The 19430-nt window shown below is 36.5% G+C and overlaps 2 protein-coding genes, 1 non-coding gene and 1 pseudogene across 3 annotated transcripts; all 4 read right to left on the bottom strand.

The window, feature by feature from the left end:
* Positions 1 to 2085: 2085 nt before the first annotated feature.
* On the bottom strand, positions 2086 to 2690 carry LOC126612129 (uncharacterized). The gene has a single exon (XM_050280439.1). The coding sequence runs from the start codon at positions 2631 to 2633 to the stop codon at positions 2262 to 2264; it is 372 nt and encodes a 123-aa protein (XP_050136396.1). The 5' UTR covers positions 2634 to 2690; the 3' UTR covers positions 2086 to 2261.
* A 4730-nt stretch (positions 2691 to 7420) lies between these two features.
* Positions 7421 to 7502, bottom strand: TRNAS-GCU (transfer RNA serine (anticodon GCU)). The gene has a single exon. It is a non-coding gene; the product is annotated as a tRNA-Ser (tRNA).
* Positions 7503 to 12749: 5247 nt separating this feature from the next.
* On the bottom strand, positions 12750 to 13457 carry LOC126611847 (uncharacterized). Its single transcript, XM_050280183.1, has one exon. The coding sequence runs from the start codon at positions 13455 to 13457 to the stop codon at positions 12750 to 12752; it is 708 nt and encodes a 235-aa protein (XP_050136140.1).
* A 2114-nt stretch (positions 13458 to 15571) lies between these two features.
* Positions 15572 to 18234, bottom strand: LOC126609927 (subtilisin-like protease SBT1.4; annotated as a pseudogene).
* Positions 18235 to 19430: the final 1196 nt, after the last annotated feature.

The raw sequence follows: 19430 nt of genomic DNA, 5'->3' as shown, positions 1-19430 counted from the left end.
GGAGTTGGCCGGAATCGGCCTTGGAAGATAGGTGGTTGCAACGGGTATAGGTGCGTGTGAAAAGCCACGGGAAGGTTGGGAGCTTTCCCCCTTAACCCATATGTTGATTGGTTCTCAATCCTACAAGGTGGGAGTTCAAATCATTTAACTACTTTTAAATAACCAACTTCAAACGTCCATAACTATACCATTATAATCTGGGCTCGTAAACGGCTTTCGCTTATGCGTTCGTAATGACGAGTATTACTTAAATATGCTAAAAGAATAAGTTATACGTTTCTCTAAACAAGGGTCAATGGGAAGTCAAAGTCCTTGCCTCTAGGGCATTTTCGTCAATGCACGCTTTTAAAATGTATAAAAACGTAAAATTCGGGATAGGTTGTCACAAGGGGGTGGGCTTAGCGTCACAATGGGCTAGTAATAATGTGATTCAATCAATTGTTTATTAAATATTATTTTCTCTATTATTAATGTAAATTCTATAGAGATTGATTTTATTATGTGAATTCACCTGCTTTAATTGGTTTATGAGGGGTTTCTTCTGGCATGATCTAAGATTATTCATTTACTTCAAATATTTGACTTTCCTTATGTCAAGTTATGAATATAAATACATTTAAAACGTGTAAGTCGATTGTAGCACGCAATGATTCAAAAAATGCCTTCGTCATTTTAATTATTTTTTTGTGCTTTTTTTTTAATTAGTACCTCACAATTTGCTAGCAATAATGTGATTCATTTCTCTATTTTAAAACATGTTCAAAACATCTTAAGACGCATGTAATGCCTGTTATAAAAATGGTATTTCGCACGCGGATAATAATGTGATTAACTTAGTTATCAAATGATTGGTTTTTTTTTTTAACAAACAATATTATCTACACTAAGGGGGTGGGGTGGGCTTAGCCTCACAATGGGTTAGCAATAATGTGATTCAATTAGTTGTTTATTAAATATTATTTTCTCTATGTTTAAACACGTTTAAAACATCTTAAGAGGTGGGTAATGTTGGTTATAAAAAAGGTATTTCGCACGCGGATAATAATGTGGTTAAATTAGTTGTCAAATGATTTTTGTTTTTTTAACAAACAATATTATCTACACTAAGGGGAGGGGGTGTCTTAGCCTCACAATGGGCTAGCAATAATGCGATTCAATCAATTGTTTATTAAATATTATTTTCTCTATTCTTAATGTAAATTCTATAGAGACCGATTTAATTATGTGAATTCAGCTGCTTTAATTGGTTTATGAGGGGTTTCTTCTAGCATGATCTAAGATTATTCATGTACTTCAAATATTTGACTTTCCTTTTGTCAATTTACGCATATAAATATATTTAAAATATTTAGGTTGCGTGTAGCACGCCGTGATTCAAAAAATGCCTTTTACGTGCTCGTGAGCTCGTGCATAAAGGCTAGTTTATATAATTTGACTTGAGATCAGTGACCACAGATGTAATTACTACCTTACATCTTCTCCTTCCAATGTACATTAATTGATAACATAAAGTAACTCCAGACTTTTTAATGCGTTGTTGTACATGGAAGTAACTTGTAACTAAGAGAAGGGCAAACAAAGTTTTGTGTGTGGCTTGTGGCCTCTATTATTGATTGATATATATTAAATTTATGACAATAAAGTTAAGGGGGGTTAGATTTATTAACACGTGTCAATTCATGATGGCAACCAAATAGAGACCACACACAAAATTGTGTCTCTATAAAATTATATGAATAATGCAAGGTAAATTAAAATTTTAAATTAAGTTTGTAAATTGTCTAATGTGTTACCAATAGGAAATAAAAAAGTTAATCAACGCTTAAGTAATAATTGAATCATCAACAACACATTGTATGGTTTACAAAATTTGATTTAACTCTCTAAAATATTACATGATAAAAAAGATATATACATAAAAATAAAAATAAAAAAAGATACATATGTTTTTCTTAGGGAAATAAAAATTGGTTTGTTTATGATTGTATTGACCAGGATTTTATCTCAGGTCCAAAATAGTTCTGCAGAACGAGTATACATGGTCTTTCTATAACATTGATCTACTATCGAGACTCGAGACTAATATATTGGTATATAGTTTTCATTAATTTGTTACTTTTAATACATAGGTAGAGATTCAACAAAATAAAATAAAAATTATATTTAATAACGTACAAACAAAAACAGCAAAAGGATAACATCTTTCTTCCTCTTTAATTCCAAAAGATGAAAACTTGATGAGATTTCATAAGATTAAAGAGTTACATCTGCATGAAAAGAGTTCGAGGCCGATCTGATCCAGCAACAGAAGGGTAGCTAGAGAGAGAAACTCCCATTGGAATAGCAAATGTACTCTCCATGAAAACCCTCTGGTGGAAGGTGTCCAAGCTCGCCCCAGCTTCCATGAGATCCTTGACCATGTTTCTGTACGACTCCTTGAGCTTCTTCAATATGCACAAGTAGTGAAGTTTCAGCCACCTTAGTCTGATCTTCTTAAGCATTCTAGCAAACAGAACCCCTCGCCTCGGGTTTGGCCCGCAGAGACGGACCATAGGAAGTTTCCGACGCCGGATGGGGAACCCGCGTCCTATAAGCGGCTGGCTTTGGCGTTGGAGATCATGATCTTGAGCCATGTGGTTGTGTTGGGGTGAGGGTGTGGAAGGTGTAAGGAGCAGAGATAAGGGTGAGGTTTTGATGAACTTCTATATATATAAAGTGAGCACCCTAAAATGGTGAAACATTCAAAATACCATAAATTGTCCTTTAAGAATTTCATAAATTACAATTGAACCAAAAGAAGCTAAAGTATTTAACCATATTTTTACTTTGAATGAATTTAATATTTAAAATTATAGAAAAAAAAAAACAAAACCTCCCACATTAGTGGGTGGTTTCACGTTTTTAATTCATTTCTTCTTTTTTTTTTAAATATTTTTTTAAAAATATGTAAATTAATTATTTAAATAAAAGATATATAAAAATGTCAATTGCCACACGCGTATGTGGGGGTTCTAAATAAAGTAATAAATAAGGTTCGAGATTTGGAATAAATATATGTTAGTATTCTTAATCAGATTTATTAACAAAAGAATGATCAAATTGATACACTAATCTAAAATTATTTGTACACACTTATTTTCACTTGTTACACGCTGATTTTGAATTGTCAATCTTGATTCTCTTTTGAATTATTTTTTTTTCAGGTTTTCTAAAAGTTCTCTATTTGTATCTCGTTTATGTTTTTCAAAGAAAGTATTGAAATTCTACGTGCAGATTGAAAATGTCTGATATAGAAGAGAAAATGAGTTGTGAAAAGTGAAACTGAATGGCTAAAAATATCGAAAGGCGAATAATTGACATTTTATGAATTTGACATATTCTATTTTTTTTTCAAAGAATAGTATAGAGATAAGAATATGAGCAAACAAGGTTAATTAATTACTGCGTCATAAGTGTACATACGTATTTCTCAAAAAACTAAAATAAAAGTGTACGCAAATTGAAATTTTATATCATACATTATTGGAAAATTCCAATTCGAATAACATCGACAAGGAGAAGTCCATATTAATTTTATTTTCTGGATTTGGACATTGTCACACCTTGGTTGGGGAACTTTAAAATTTTTTTTTTATGGGGTTGTAAATTTTAAGTGATAGCAACGTGTAAAAATTGAGATTTTTTTTGTTTTTTATATTTACACTAAGGGGAGGGGTGAGCCTAATCTCACAATTGGTTAACAATAATGTAGTTTAAATTTGCATTTGGTGAGAATCTAACCGAAGACCGCTCACTTACAAATGAAGATAAATACCACTAAACCGTAGTGCTAAGTAGCAAAAATTGAGATTAAAATATAAGATACGATCAAAATGAATTCGATTATTGAAAAGCAGATAATTTGACCACAAAAGACACACTAACTAGTGTTTTAAAAAATTCGATGTATATAATTAATATGATGTGTAAGGGCCTGCACATATATATACTAATGTAACCACCTAATAATAAGCATGAGTCTTACGTAGGCGATGACTATGGTCTGCAGTATCATTATAATCACTTTTATGCGGAAACATATACATATTACAATTCTCCCAGTACAAGGAATCCTAATTTCTGATCTCATGGGATTACAATATAATTAAAATATAACCTTCCTATTACAAATACATAAATCAACAATCTTATGCGTCAACCACCACGGGATGACCCAATAATTAGGGATGAATTTCAAGCTCCTGTATTCCACATGGCACGTCCTGCGTTCGTTCGTACAATGGTGGTCAGAGAAAGGCTAAAATGCCTCACCTCATCCCAACAGAGGTGTGTGGACCGGATTTGCTATCCCCCATTGATTTGAACATGGCAAAGGAAAAATAGTGCAAAAATTCACAATTTAAGAGTCGTAAGTGTCAATTTTTAAAAGATATGTTTCTAACTTATACAAATCATAGAGGGATGCGAAATGTAATAAACCAAATTTTTTTGAGAGTTTTAACCAAGGAAGAAAATATCGGTAATATCGGAAATATCGGTAGTCCGAAAACACGGAAATATCGATGGAAATATCGGGATAATATCGATATCGATAAAAATTACATGGAAACCACGGAAATTGTAAGAAAAACTTGGAAATTTTTATTGAAACTTTGCAGGATGTTTATTTAGTCAATTATCTATTAGTTTATCACAAAAAATTGGAAGGAAATGCATTGCATGATGGATTTAACTGATTTAAGTTGATTATATAGCGAGCTGGCAAACATTGTAAGTGTAGAAAATATGTAGTAATTAATGAAATAAGTTTAAACACACCATAATCATTTATATATAATGAATTAGTACAATATTTTACACTTTATACATTGTATGGTAAGATACATGAGTGACTTAGTATCACATAGAGTGAACGTGGTGAGTAGTTCAAAAGTAGATACTTGAAAAGAAATTAATCAAATTTTAGTATGATGTAATTATTTGGACTTGATCTAAAATAGAAATTTATCATATATAATATATGTAACTGAAAAAAAAATAATCAAATTTTAATATGATGTAATTATTTGGACTTGATTTAAAATAGAAATTTATCATATAGAATATATGTAACTGAAAAAAAATAATCAAATTTTAATATGATGTAATTATTTGGACTTGATTTAAAATAGAAATTTATCATATAGAATATATGTAACTGAAAAAAAATTAATCAAATTTTAATATGATGTAATTATTTGGACTTGATTTCTCTTTATACATATATTCTTCTTCCTATTTTCTAGTATTTCAGTTTAGTAAGTGATTTTAAATTTCGGAGACGAAATTCTTTTAAGAGGGGTAGATTGTTACACCCACCCCAATTTAAATTGTATTTTCACTAAGTTTGAGTTTATCTTGCTTTTAAAATTATTTTTAGATCTTAATAGGTGTGCCCAGGGGGCCCACCTTGCTTTTGTGTCCCCGTCTCTCTTTTCTCTCAGATCTCTCTTTTCCCTCACTCTCTCATCTCTACCGTGCTCTCTCTCTGCACTCTCTGCACTCTCTCCTTCTCCCCGTGAACCAACCCACACGCCACACCCTCACTTCCACACCACTTCAACGGCGACACCTCCTCATCGCTCTCTGCACTCTCTGCACTCTCTCCTTCTCCCCGTGAACAACCCTCATTCTCCCTCTTCGCCCTTTCTGCACTCTCTGCACTCTCTGCATCTCTGCACTCTCTCCTTCTCCCCGTGAACAACCCACACCCTCACTTCCACACCACATCAACGGCGACACCACCTCATCGCCATCTCCGTCTCTACGTCTCTGTCTCTGCCTTGGTCTCTCCGTCTCCGTCTCTGCCTCGGTCTCTCCGTCTCCGTCTCTCCCTCGGTCTCTCCGTCTCCATCTCTGCCTCGGTCTCTCCGTCTCCGTCTCTCCCTCGGTCTCTCTGTCTTCGTCTGTCCCTCGATCTGGATCCTTCTTCTTCGATCTGGTTTCTGGATCCTTCTTCTTCGATCTGGTTTCTGGATCCATCTTCTTCGATCTGGTTTCTGGATCCCTTTCTCACCTCCCGACGGCGGCGATGACGACGAATATCGCGATAATATCGCTAATATCGGTAATATCGCGATATTAGCGCGATATTTTAAAGATATTTTATTTTTACTAAAAAAAATATCGCCGGGTCAAAAAAACGATATTATCGGCGATATTTCGCCGATAATATCGATATTTAATTCCTTGGTTTTAACAAAACACTCCCGGTACTGTTCATTTTTAACGAAAAACCACATTTTTACCTTTAACTTCACTATACCTTTAAAAATGGCTTTTCGTTGAAAGAGAAGTTTTTTTAGACTTTTCGTTAATTTTTCTACTTTTTTTTCACGCTAACCATGAGGCATATAATAATAATAACAATCTAAACTACATAGTAATAGTACTTTCTTTGTCAACCAAAAATCAATGTAATTATAATTATAATTTTTAATACATAACTGACAAAAAAAATGCTGGAAATAAAAAAAGTAGACATTAAAGTAATTTCGCACAAATAAGTTTTTGTTGTTTTTTTTCCTAAACCTTACATTCATGTCACCATATCACTACCCTCTAAACTCAGTCTCTCTCTCTCTTCTTCTTTCTTTCTTCTTAACTGCCAACCCCTTTTATTCGAATGTCTGCCAACCCCGTTGAGACAAATAACTTCTCCCATAAAAAATTAAAAAACAATATTTGATTCTCACACAAAATGTCTGCCCCTTCTAGTAATAATAATAATAAGATTAATGTGTCTATTTGGTTCATCAATTATTACGCAAGTGAAAATTAAGTCTTTAATTTTATTTTATTTTTTGAAAAATAAGTCCTTAAACTCGTCAATTTCATCCCTACTATAACACACGAAGCTATTCTATTCAACTTTTTTATCAATTTAAGTCATGTGACTTGTATGTGATACTCTTTGAATGATAGATTGACAAATTTTTAATGAGTTTAGGAACTTAATTTTATGAAAAATAGTAGATAGAGTTAACATTGGAGAGTAAGTTAACAGTTAAATTCACAATCTATATGCAACAATAAGAGTTTATGGGCAAAAAAATGCCGGTATGCAACGATAAGAGTTTATGAACGATAAAATGACGGTATTATCCCCGAAGTATGTTACGTGGCTTAAATTAACTGAAAATGAAATAGTATAGTAGAAAAAAAAGTGACAGTTTTTACACAAAAAATAATTTGGGGACATTTTCAGATGCGTAATAATTAAGGACCAATCGACAAGTTACTCTAATAATATTTAAACTTTTTGTTGGCTTTTGGTATCCGGCTTTAGTTTTACCTCTAGCTACCTGCTAAAGGTTATATTGAACTAGTTTGGAGCCCAACATGGGTTATTTAATAGCAAAATAAAATGGAAAACAATTGACGACGCCTGAGAGATTCGAACTCTCGCGGGGAAACCCCATGTACTTAGCAGGCACACGCCTTAACCACTCGGCCAAAGCGTCGTTCTTGGTAGTCCCTCCTCACAGAGGATATTTAGCCGCATGTCACGTACACCTTGTGTTGCGCGTTATCTGTTTGAGTGTTTTGCGCGTAACATAAACTAATATCACAATCATTTTCCAATATATAATTTGTATATTACAAAACTGGACACATGCAAGATGTCGAGAGTCGCCTTACCAATTGATTGATTGAGTTGTGAAGTTGCATGTTAGCTGAATCATAATACAATGAAAGGCACTTGGATCAACCTTTGAAAACGAAACCTAGCATAAACAACAAACTTTAAACCCTTCCGCCGCCGGCCTCCAGCTCCCGCTTGGGGCCAGTGGTAGCGCACCCCTTCAATTTTCATTTTTATCCTTCTCCCTCTTTCTTCCTCGCATTGTGATGTCCTTGATTCCCAATGTGGATGGAGATCTATCTCTTGGCGTTTTGTCTTTCCCCATAATTGCGATCGCCCCGATCCCCTTCAACGATCGGCGGAGCAACCTGCCACCTACTAGTGGTGTGGATGGAATGTTGTTTTCGAGTTTTGTGCCCATGTTTCAAGGTCATACTCCTTTGATTTCTGGTTTTTGGTATCAAATGTTGGGTTATATTGGGGTTGTTGGATATATGTTAACAATCTGTGATAATTTATATATGCTAATAAATAATAAATGCAATATGAATTAACAGAATATAAACTAGAATACGAATTATAAAACAGACAACTTGAAGATCGAGGCTTGTGTACCGCAATGTCCTTGAAACAGAAATTTCGTCCCTACTCTATGCTTGTAGTTCTACGGACGTCTGCTTCACCAGGATTCAACGATCAAGTTAAAATTCCAGCACCGGAAAATTTAACTTCTGGCAAATTTAGTGTGGTTCTCTCAGTAAGAAGGTTTAGGAATGTAGAAGATGAAGTTGATTATTTTCTGTCTTCTAAATGCCATGCAGATGGATGTATATATAGCAGATGGATGCATGTTTGCAATAGGTATGAGAATGGGGTGTGACTGTTGGGAGACATCTTTTCAGAGGGGTGCTTTGCTCTGTGTTCAGAAAGAACTCTCAGACTTCATCTGAAAGGATGAGTCTTTTCATAAAAAATAAATAAATAATTAAATTTGAATTTAATTAAAAATAATTAAGTAAATCCGAAAATTAATTAATTAAATAATTTAATTATTAGAGCCCAAGGCCCATCTTTTGACAATTAAATATATATTAATTATAATTAATTATATATTAATTACCAATTAATTAGTACACCCCAAAACCCAACCCCAAGGGTGAGCCCAATTTTAGTCTCCAAGCCTATTACTCCAATCACTTTCTCTAAAGGACAAAGCCTTATAAAGTGATAAAATCTTTTGGGAATGGCCAATGTGGGACAAAGAAATTTCTCCTCAAACTACTCAAATTTCCAACAATACCCCACATTTGAGTTGAAATTTCATTCAAACTCCAACAATTACCCCACATTTGAATGCAAATGTAAATGCAAATGTGTGACTAGGCTGCCTAAAACTGAGAGAGAATAGTCATGAGATGCATTGGGTGAAGTGTCTTTTGGACTTGAACTTACCCTAGTGAAAACATATCGGGTTTACTTGGTGACGCAGTGGATGTGGAAGATCTTGAACTATGCACCGCAGTAGTAAACCAAGACAATATGCTACACACATATCATGGTTGCCACACGTCAATTCATACGGTTGTGTTCATTTTGGCCCTGAACAGATCCCGGATTTCGTAGGAGCTTTAGAGAATTTAGCCATGTCAATTCTCATAAATGTGGCCCCATTAACTCCTATATAGGTGACATTAATTAAGAATAGTCTGCCATATTCCTCTTGATAATAAGATATTAATGTCATTAAATGTATAAAACATAACCCCTCAAACGTCAACAGACAACACACATTTTATCATAAGAATGGGTAAGGTGTGTGTTCAACTTTTGAATCAAACTCAACCAGTTTGCCTATTGAACCTAGACCATGGGATCTCCAATCAGCTAGATTAGGTTTCCGCCCAGTTCGATTCATTGAATTGGCTTAAGACCCATTCCCCTCGATGTAAATAATATTTGCTCTCTTGGTAGGCCTTTTGTCAAAGGATCAGCTATATTTTCCTTTGACTTCACATAATCAATGGATATTATTCCATTGGAGACCAACTTTTTAAAAGTATTATGTCGACGCCTGATATGACGTGACTTCCCATTGTATACATGACTTTTGGCCCGTGATTGCGCAGCCATACTATCACAATGTATACATATAGCCGTGACCAGCTTTGGCCACATCGGAATATCCTCCAGAAAATTTTTTAGCCACTCGGCTTCTTCGCCAGCCAAGTTTAAAGTTATAAACTCGAACTCCATGGTGGACCGAGCTATACATTTTTGTTTAGAGGATTTCCAAGATATTGCTGCACCTCCCAAGGTAAAAACATATCCACTTGTCAACTTGGATTCTGTAGTGTCAGAAATCCAATTGGCATCACTGAAGCCTTCTACAATAGGTGGATATTTTGTGTAGTGTAATCCGTAGTCAAGAGTATTTTTTAAATACCTTAACACTCGTACTAAAGCATCCCAATGCTCTTGTGCCGGATTACTTGTATATCTACTAAGCCTACTTACTGCATAAGCTAAGTCAGGCCTGGTTGAATTCATCAAGTACATCAGACTTCCAATTACTTGAGAATATTCAAGTTGAGATATGGCATCGCCTTTATTTTTCTCCAACTTGCATCCAGCATCAAAAGAAGTTGCAGCAGGTTTGCAATCAAATTGACCAAACCTTCGTAATATTTTTTCTGGATAATGGGATTGTGTAAGGACATATCCTTCACTATTTCTCTTAATTTGAATTCCTAAAATGACATCGGCTTGACCTAAGTCTTTCATGTCAAAACTGGAATTCAACATTTTCTTTGTTTTGTTGATTACATCTTTATTGATTCCCATTATGAGCATATCATCCACATATAAGCAGACAATAACACAAGTTTTATCATTACTCTTAATGTAGACACATTTATCAGATTCATTTATCTTGAACCCATATGTCAACAAAGTATGATCAAATTTCTCATGCCATTGTTTTGGTGCTTGTTTAAGTCCATATAATGACTTAACTAATTTGCACACTTTGCTTTCTTGTCCTTTAAGCACAAACCCTTCAGGTTGTTCCATGTATATTTCTTCATCTAGTTCTCCATTTAAAAATGTTGTTTTTACATCCATTTGATGTATATCAAAGTTGTATACAGCCGCAATCGCTATTAACGTCCTAATTGACGTTATGCGAGAAACTGGAGAATAGGTGTCGAAATAATCCAACCCTTCTTTTTGGCGATAACCTTTGGCTACTAAACGTGCCTTGAACTTATCAATGGTTCCATCCGCCTTAAGTTTCTTCTTGAAAATCCATTTATGGCCAATTGGTTTACTACCAAGAGGTAAACCAACCAATTCCCATGTGTTATTTTCCATAATGGATTCTATTTCACTTTTAATTGCTTCCTTCCATAAAGGAGCCTCGGAAGAAGACATTGCTTCTTTAAAAGTTCGAGGTTCATTCTCGGACAAGTAAGCAATGAAATCTGGTGCAAAGTTTTTAGAAACTTTGGTTCTTTTCCCTCTTCATGGTTCCACATCATTTTCTTGAACACCAGAAGAAGAAGCTTCATCATGACTATGATCATGAACTCGTTTTGTATTAAAACCATATTCCTTTTCTTTGTAAGGAAATATATCCTCAAAGAATTCTGCATCCACCGATTCTAATATAGTGTTAACATGTATGTCAGAAATTGAAGATTTGACAACAAGGAACCTATAAGCAGCACTATTATTTGCATATCCTATAAATACATAATCAATAGTTTTAGGTCCTAGTTTCGTTCTTTTAGGCAACGGAACTTGCACCTTTGCTAAGCAACCCCACACTTTGAGGGTTTTATAAGTGGGTTTATGTCCTTTCCATAGTTCATAAGGTGACTCGTCAATCTTTTTTAGAGGAACCTTATTCAATATGGTATTTGCAGTAAGTAAAGCTTCACCCCACAAACTATGTGGAAGCCCAGTACTATTTAACATGGAATAAATCATATCTTTGAATGTTCTATTTTTTCTTTTGGCAACACCATTTTGTTGTGGTGTGTATGGAGCCGTTGTTTGATGTATAATTCCATGTTGTGCACAAAAATCTGAGAAGGCAGTAGACTCATACTCTCCTCCTTTATCGGATCTAAGTGCTTTGATTTTTCTCTCAAGTTGATTTTCAACTTCGGCTTTATATGTCTTAAACATATTCAAAGCTTCGTCCTTGCTATGAATCAAATAAACATAGCAATACTTACTGCAATCATCAATGAAAGTGACATAATAATTCTTTCCTCCACGAGTTGGTGTGGATTTAAAGTCACAAAGATCACTATGAATTATTCCAAGTAATTCATTTGATCTTTCCAAAATTGACTTTCTCGTTTGCCTAGCAAATTTTGATTCAGTACATGTTTCACACTTATGATTAAAATCAATTTCGAATTTAGGTAATAATTCTAATTTAACCATTCTATGCATGGAACGAAAATTAACATGTCCTAATCTAGCATGCCAAATATTAGAAGACTCAACAATATAAGTAGAAGCATTTATTTTATTAGCATCATCAATGGCAATTACATCGAGTTTCACAAGGTCATCAGCCACATAACCCTTTCCAACAAACATCCCACCCTTGGTAAGTACAAATTTGTTGGATTCCATTACAACTTTTGAAGCCTTTAGCAATTAGAATTGGTCCAGAAACCAAGTTCCTCCTCATTTCAGGAACATGCAGCACATTCAGCAAGGTCAAACTTTTCCCAGATGTGAATTTGAGTACCACCTTGCCATATCCCTCTACAGCAGATGAGGCAGAATTGCCCATATACAGCTTTTCTCCAAGGGCAGCAGGGTGATATTCTGTGAACAGATTTCTGTTAGCGCAGATGTGCTTTGTAGCACCAGTATCCATCAACCATTCACTCACATTCGAGACCATGTTAACCTCGGACACAACAGCAGCCAATTCTTCATTGGTGGTTGCCATGTTAGCATGGTTATTGTTGTTTCCGTGGCCATGATTTCCATCCTTGCGATGATAACAATCTTGTACCTTATGACCAGATTTGCCACACACATAGCAGACGCCCTTAATCTTCTTCAAATTCTTGCCTTTAGGAGCAAGGGCAAATTGCATAAACTACTTGGTTTTCGGAGCGGGAGCCTTATTCTTTTTCGGCTTAGCCTTGGAGTTTCCTCCCTCAACATAATTCGCATTGGCTTTAATGGCTGCAAACCCTCCAGAACGGTCTGCCTTTCTATGGTCTTCTTCCACACGTAGCCTCAGAATCAAATCCTCCATATTCATCTCACGACGCTTGTGCTTGAGATACATTTTGAAGTCATTCCAGGAATTTGGCAATTTCTCGATTATCGCCCCAACTTGGAAATGCTCATTGATCTCGCATCCCTCAGAATGCAATTCATAGATCAACTTCTGGATTTCTTTGACCTGAGATACAACAGATTTTGAATCCACCATTTTATATTTGAGAAACTTACCGATAACAAATTTCTTTGAACCGGCATCATCAATCTTATACTTTTTCTCCAAGGATTCCCACAACTCCTTCGCTGTCTTACACAGAGAATAAATGTCGTAGAGATTGTCATCCAAACTATTCAGAATATAGTTTCGGCAACAAAACTCAGAATGATTCCAAGCTTCAATTGCTATGATAGTCTCTCTCGTCATTGGATTCTCATTAGACTTCGGAGCTTCTTCCTTGACAACATGAGCAAGATTCATTGTTGTCAGGAAGAACAACATCTTCTGTTGCCATCTCTTGAAGTCCAACACTTTGAACTTCCCAGGCTTTTCAGAGTATTTAGGCACATCGCCATTCATATTCACAAATTGTTGATCCATAAATTTCTGTTTCAAGATTGTTGGATATATGTCAACAATCTGTGATAATTTATATATGCTAATAAATAATAAATGCAATAGGAATTAACAGAATATAAACTAGAATACGAATTATAAAACAGACAACTTGAAGATTGAGGCTTGCGTACTGCAATGTCCTTGAAACAGAAATTTCGTACCTACTCCGTGCTTGTAGTTTTACAGACGTCTGCTTCACCAGGATTCAACGATCAAGTTAAAATTCCAACACCGAAAAATTTAACTTCTGGTGAATTTAGTGTGGTTCTCTCAGTAAGAAGGTTTAGGAATGTAGAAGATGAAGTTGATTATTTTTTGTCTTCTAAATGCCATGCAGATGGATGTATATATAGCAGATGGATATAGCAGATGGATGCCTGTTTGCAACAGGTATGAGAATGGGGTGTGACTGTTGGGAGACATCTCTTCAGATGGGTGCTTTGCTCTGTGTTCAGAAAGAACTCTCAGACTTCATCTGAAAGGATGAGTCTTTTCATAAAAAATAATTAATTAAATAATTTAATTATTAGAGCCCAAGGCCCATCTTTTGACAATTAAATATATATTAATTATAATTAATTATATATTAATTACCAATTAATTAGTACACCCCAAAGTCCAACCCCAAGGGTGAGCTCAATTTTAGTCTCCAGACCTATTACTCCAATCACTTTCTCTAAAGGACAAAGCTTTATAAAGTGATAAAATCTTTTGGGAATGGCTAATGTGGGACAAAGAAATTTCTACTCAAACTACTCAAATTTCCAACAGGGGTCGACTTTGGGGCTCTGCACTCAAACACCTCAAATACTTCAAATATGCCTCCAATTCCTCATACCCCCACCGTTGCCTTCCACTCCAGTTTTGGGGGATTTTATCTTATCTCTTGTTTGCTGCTTTCGGTCAAAGACAACTATATGTTGTCACACCTACAAAAGTCTGGTATCTCTTTAGAATGGTGTTTACACCACTTAACCTTTTTGGTTACTGATTGGTTCGAGGCATTCGCTTGCCTTTTATGTTTTTGTGTTCATCTGAGGACCAGATTTGTGGCATTTGGAATAGGTTCGGTTCTTCCTGATCTGTAGTTTGGGCTCTTTTTCATTGACATTGAAGCATTGATGGGTTTTGTTATTGCGCTATGTGATGATATCCCTCGGTTTTTCTATTTGTCAATCATCTCCATCATTTATGCGGCGATAATGGCGCATGTGATTCTCGTTTTTCGGTTATTAGATTTTTTTAATGGGGTCACTTTTGGGCCTCTTTAAGTGGGCTTTTGCTTTTGGGCCGAGTCACATCGTTTGTAATTTTTTATGCTTTAGGTATAAATGGGAACCTTTACTTATGCGATGAATGCATAAGTGGTGTCTCATTTGTACCTACCCCATTTATGGGGTTATTGTCTCTGTATTGTGTTAGTTTGGACTTTGTTATAAAATTCCTACTTGACCAAAAAAATAATACAATGAAAAGCAACATAATTATTGTGCCCACCAAGCAACAACGGTGCGGATCATGTTGCTTTTCTACCACATAAAAGATTATGCATGTGCACATCCAATTGAGTTTCTTTTGTTACGATTTGACAATTAAGATCTCTGATTAAATGTATTGGGTTTTGTCCTGAATTGATGTAGGAGATAAATTAAGATTCTATGCTCAAATTCAATAGTCCGACTATAATGGGTTTCGAATTTGGATCAAGTCCAATCGGATTCAAATTCGAGCGTTTATTGAGATCGTTCCAACCACTTCCCCTAAGATGGAAAGCTTTTATTTTGGTTGCCAATCTATGAGTTTTATTGATTAAGCAAAAGTTTGATTTATGAATGGATTGAGATTTAGGTTAAGTCAAATCCAATTGAAATGTTGAGCGTTTTACAAGCATACTGACACAGTTCCAATTCCTTCACCTAGGATAGAAGATAGAAAGCTTTTCTTTTGGTTACCAATGCATGAGATCAAATCTTCTACCTTTAAAATTCTGGGCTTTCTGTGACTTATCTCATTTGTTGACACCTAATCATTTATTTAAACTCCACTTAATAATGTTAAAGATGCATGGTTTGAAGTTTTTGGGTAGAATTTGGTTCATTTTATTGATTTAGGTTCGATTTTCTCAACAGTGTAACGTATTCGAATAATCATGGCCTACCCGGCATATCCCATGCCCTTCGTATTTGTACAAATGGGTAGTTGATAGCTTAAAATTGCAGAAAACAAAGCAAAGTGATCACCCAAATGCTAGCTGAACAACCCTGATGCTAATTCTCACATGGAAGTTGTATACCTAGTGCTGCTCTACCTCACAGCAACTGGACTCCTCATCAGATGACTACCATCTATCCACTTAATAGACCCATATCGCTCTCCGCCATCATAGCCAACTCCTTTACAGAATGTATCCTCATAACTCTAACTCTGGTTTTCATCATTGAACACCAGCTCGCTCGGTGAAACGCTGATTTCAACACCAATTGGAGCAGTCACATTCACCTTATAAACCGCATCCGCATTGCTCCCCACATTCGTAACGACTCTCTTGTACTTAACCAGGCTTTGATCCGAGCTCAAAATGATGGAAAACGAAGGGTAATTCAGATCACCAGGACTAGACAAACTGTTCTTTGAGCATATATCAGAACCAATAGGCTTTCCTAAGAAAACTGCAATTTACCTCGAATTTACCCGATTGAGCACAAAAATGCAACATAATCGTTCACATTAAGATCGTAAATCAACCTGAGATTGAGAGCTCTGTTGAGATCAACATGTCTTGCTCCATGAACAAAAGGAATCGACTCTTTCCCTGTTGCAAGGTCCCTGATTTTCTTACCCGAATCGTCTAAAGTGTAAGTTGTTATGATCAAAGCAGATTTTATAGCGGCAATTGACCAATTTAGGTAGGCTTTTCGAAGCAAAGTAGCAATGCCGCCCATATGCAGGCAGGACATGGACGTCCCCGAAATTATATTGAACTCGGTTATTCTATGATCAATGTCCAAATCAGTAGGGGTAAACGCCCCAGTCTAACCGGCCAAAATGTTCACTCCATGAGCTATTACATTTGGCTTGAGAATCTCCAATGTGAGCGAATTCAGTCTTCTACTCGAAAAAGCTGCGACCTTTGGAGCTGGCGGCAAAGTACCAATTACAATTCCTAGGAAAATAATTGTGGCCGTCGGATATTGGCTCAACTTGATGTACTCCTTTATTTGATTGGCCGCAATTTCACCCACCTCTATTGCTGGGATGTGGTGAGCATCGGCAAGAAGTTCTTCCCCGTTGTCCTCTTTGTTGGCCAAGAGAAACCCGAGCCCACCAGCTAGCTTCACCGCGCTTCCTTTTTTGACTCTCGCATTGTTGCTGCGGTCGCAGACAACGATATTCCACTGGACTTTTGATGGCTTGAAAACCCATGTGTAACAGTACCTGCTTTAAGCCTCCACCATAAATTAATGGAAGTTGGTGATCAACTAAAGGCTCGCCGGAGTACAACGAAACCCCACCAAAAAGTCGGTTGTCACCGAGGATAACGTCTGTGGGGAATTCTCTGTCAATGATGGAAGCACTAATTGTGAGAATCCATGGAGCGATGTTAGTGGTCGTAAATGAGTTAGGCCCAGAATTTCCAGCCGAGGTGGAGACGAGAACACCGTGCTTGGCGACCTCGAAAGATCTTATGGCTATAGAGTCTCGATCGTACGACTAAGATTAACCATTGGCTCCAATTGAGAACGAAATTATGTCAATGTCGTCGGCAATTGCTTGATCCATGGCAGCCAAAATGTCTGAATCAAAACATCCAAAAGACCAACAGATTTTGTAGACGACAATTCTTGCCTTGGTGGCCATGCCTCTGGCTTCGCCTTGAGCGTATGTGAACAAGCTCACCTTAACAACCGGAGAACCAGCGACAGTGGAGGTCGTGTGGGTCATATGGCCTTCGGTGTCTATTGGCGACTTTGATTCATTCGATTTGTCCATTAATCTTCCGATGTGGGATTCGTACCTTTTGAAGTAGACTCTGGCTCTGATGATTTTGCAGTTGCAGGAGGAGGACGGGAAGTCAGGGGCGGTGACGCAGGTGCCCTTCCATCGGGACATAATTGAGCCAAAACTCGAGTCTGAGAAGCTCGGGCGCTCCGGCCAAATCTCGATGTCGATGACGCCGACTATGACATCCTCAGCGTAGTCGAAGTTTGGCCACAGGCCGAAGGATTCATCGAGGTTGATGAAGCTGGGGGTATGAGTGGTGTGGAGCTGATGTGGTTGGTTGGGCGTGACAGAGAGAACGGTGGGGTGGGAAATGAGTTGGTTGGCTTAAGAGGATGTGAGGTTGGCGAAAAAGCCGTTGATGGCGGGGTCGTAGGTGTATAGGAGTTTGGTGGGGTGGGGGGACGGGAGGGATTGGATGATGGAAATGTACCAGCTGCGGTGGGAAGAGAAGAGGGATGGCTTCTCCGATTTAGACACGTGGACGATGAAGGTTTTTGGACGGTCGGATAGGTCGGGCAGGATGGAGAGCACCGGAGGAAAAAGAAAACAGAGGAGGCAAAGGAAGGGGAAGAGGTTGGAAATGGCCATTGGTATCGAATGTTTGGTTCTTGAGAAAGTAGAGGAAAATGAATGAACAAATGGGTTTGTTTGCAGGATAAGGATCCTGTTTGTAGGGATACTAGGATCATCACATTCTACATATTTATCGCATATCATACAATCAACTTTTGTTACATATAATTTGTATATTAATTTTAAATAAAAAATTCAAATAATTTCTGACCGCATGATATACGATGAATAATTAAAATATGAGGATTCTTAAGATTTCCACAATTTGGATCTGGATGGGATCCAAATCCTTGTTTGCAGAACTGAGAAAGTGGGTGTGGGGTTTACTAAGTGTCGCGTGGCTCCATAATTTTTGTGTGCAGTTGATTGGTGCAGGAATTTTGGGCAGGGTCGTCTGATTGTTGTAGGTAATATATTTTATTGGTTGGATGTTTAATTTGGTATGGCAAGTTGGCAACAAATGGGTATGTGACAAATAATTGTGGGATTACATGAAGGGAGAAGGACGTGGAATGGGAGAATCAAGTGGAGTGTGGTCCATGATTATGATTCATGAATATACAATAAATCAAGTTGATCAAAATAATCCAATGGAACCAAATCAAGTGGTCCAGTGGTAAGAACGCAGATTTCGACTTCTAAAATACAAAAAAAAAAAAAAAAAGGTTCCAGGTTTGAAGCTCCAAGATTGTGATTTTTTTTTTGTTTTTAAATGACTGAAAGCGTTTTTGATGAAAATATTTTTAGAATCAATCCTCAGTAAAAATGCAAGTAAATCTTGAAAAAGCACTTAAAGTGCTTACACATAACTGGTGCTTATTGCAGAATAGAAAGCACTTCAAGAGCGTTTGGATCCAAAAACATTTTCTCTAAAAAACGCTTTCAATTATTTTAAAAGCACATTCAAACGAGCACCACAAAATGTACCTACTTGATTCGGTTCCCTTGTTAAGTATGGCTGATAAATGTTCAACCTTATTACCAAACTAACAATCTTTCTGTTTGAGAAAGAACCCAAAAAATCATATAAGTTCAAGTTTGTGTTTACAAAGAGCCGAGCTCAAGCTTGAAATAATAATTATTCGTGTCTTGAGCACACTGTTGATCCTAAGGGTGTGTAGATGGTGCAGGTGGTGCCACCGCACCAAACCAGATTTTTCTTTCCCCAAATTGCATGTGCAAATTAACAAGAATGTAAGTGTGGTTTTAATGGTTTTTTGTGTTTTGCATTTCCCGGAAATGTATGAGTTTGGGTTTAGGGTTTAGCATCGTTGGCTAAAATCTCGTCCTTAAAAGCAAACAAAAAATGTCCAACTTATATGTCTTGTAAGATTGTAACGAAAACCATTTTCTCTCCTT

The sequence above is a fragment of the Malus sylvestris genome, chromosome 17, assembly GCF_916048215.2.
Source record: "Malus sylvestris chromosome 17, drMalSylv7.2, whole genome shotgun sequence".
Taxonomy (NCBI): Eukaryota; Viridiplantae; Streptophyta; class Magnoliopsida; order Rosales; family Rosaceae; genus Malus; species Malus sylvestris.
Note: the sequence above shows the minus strand (reverse complement) of the source record. Positions and strands in the feature narration are given on the sequence as shown.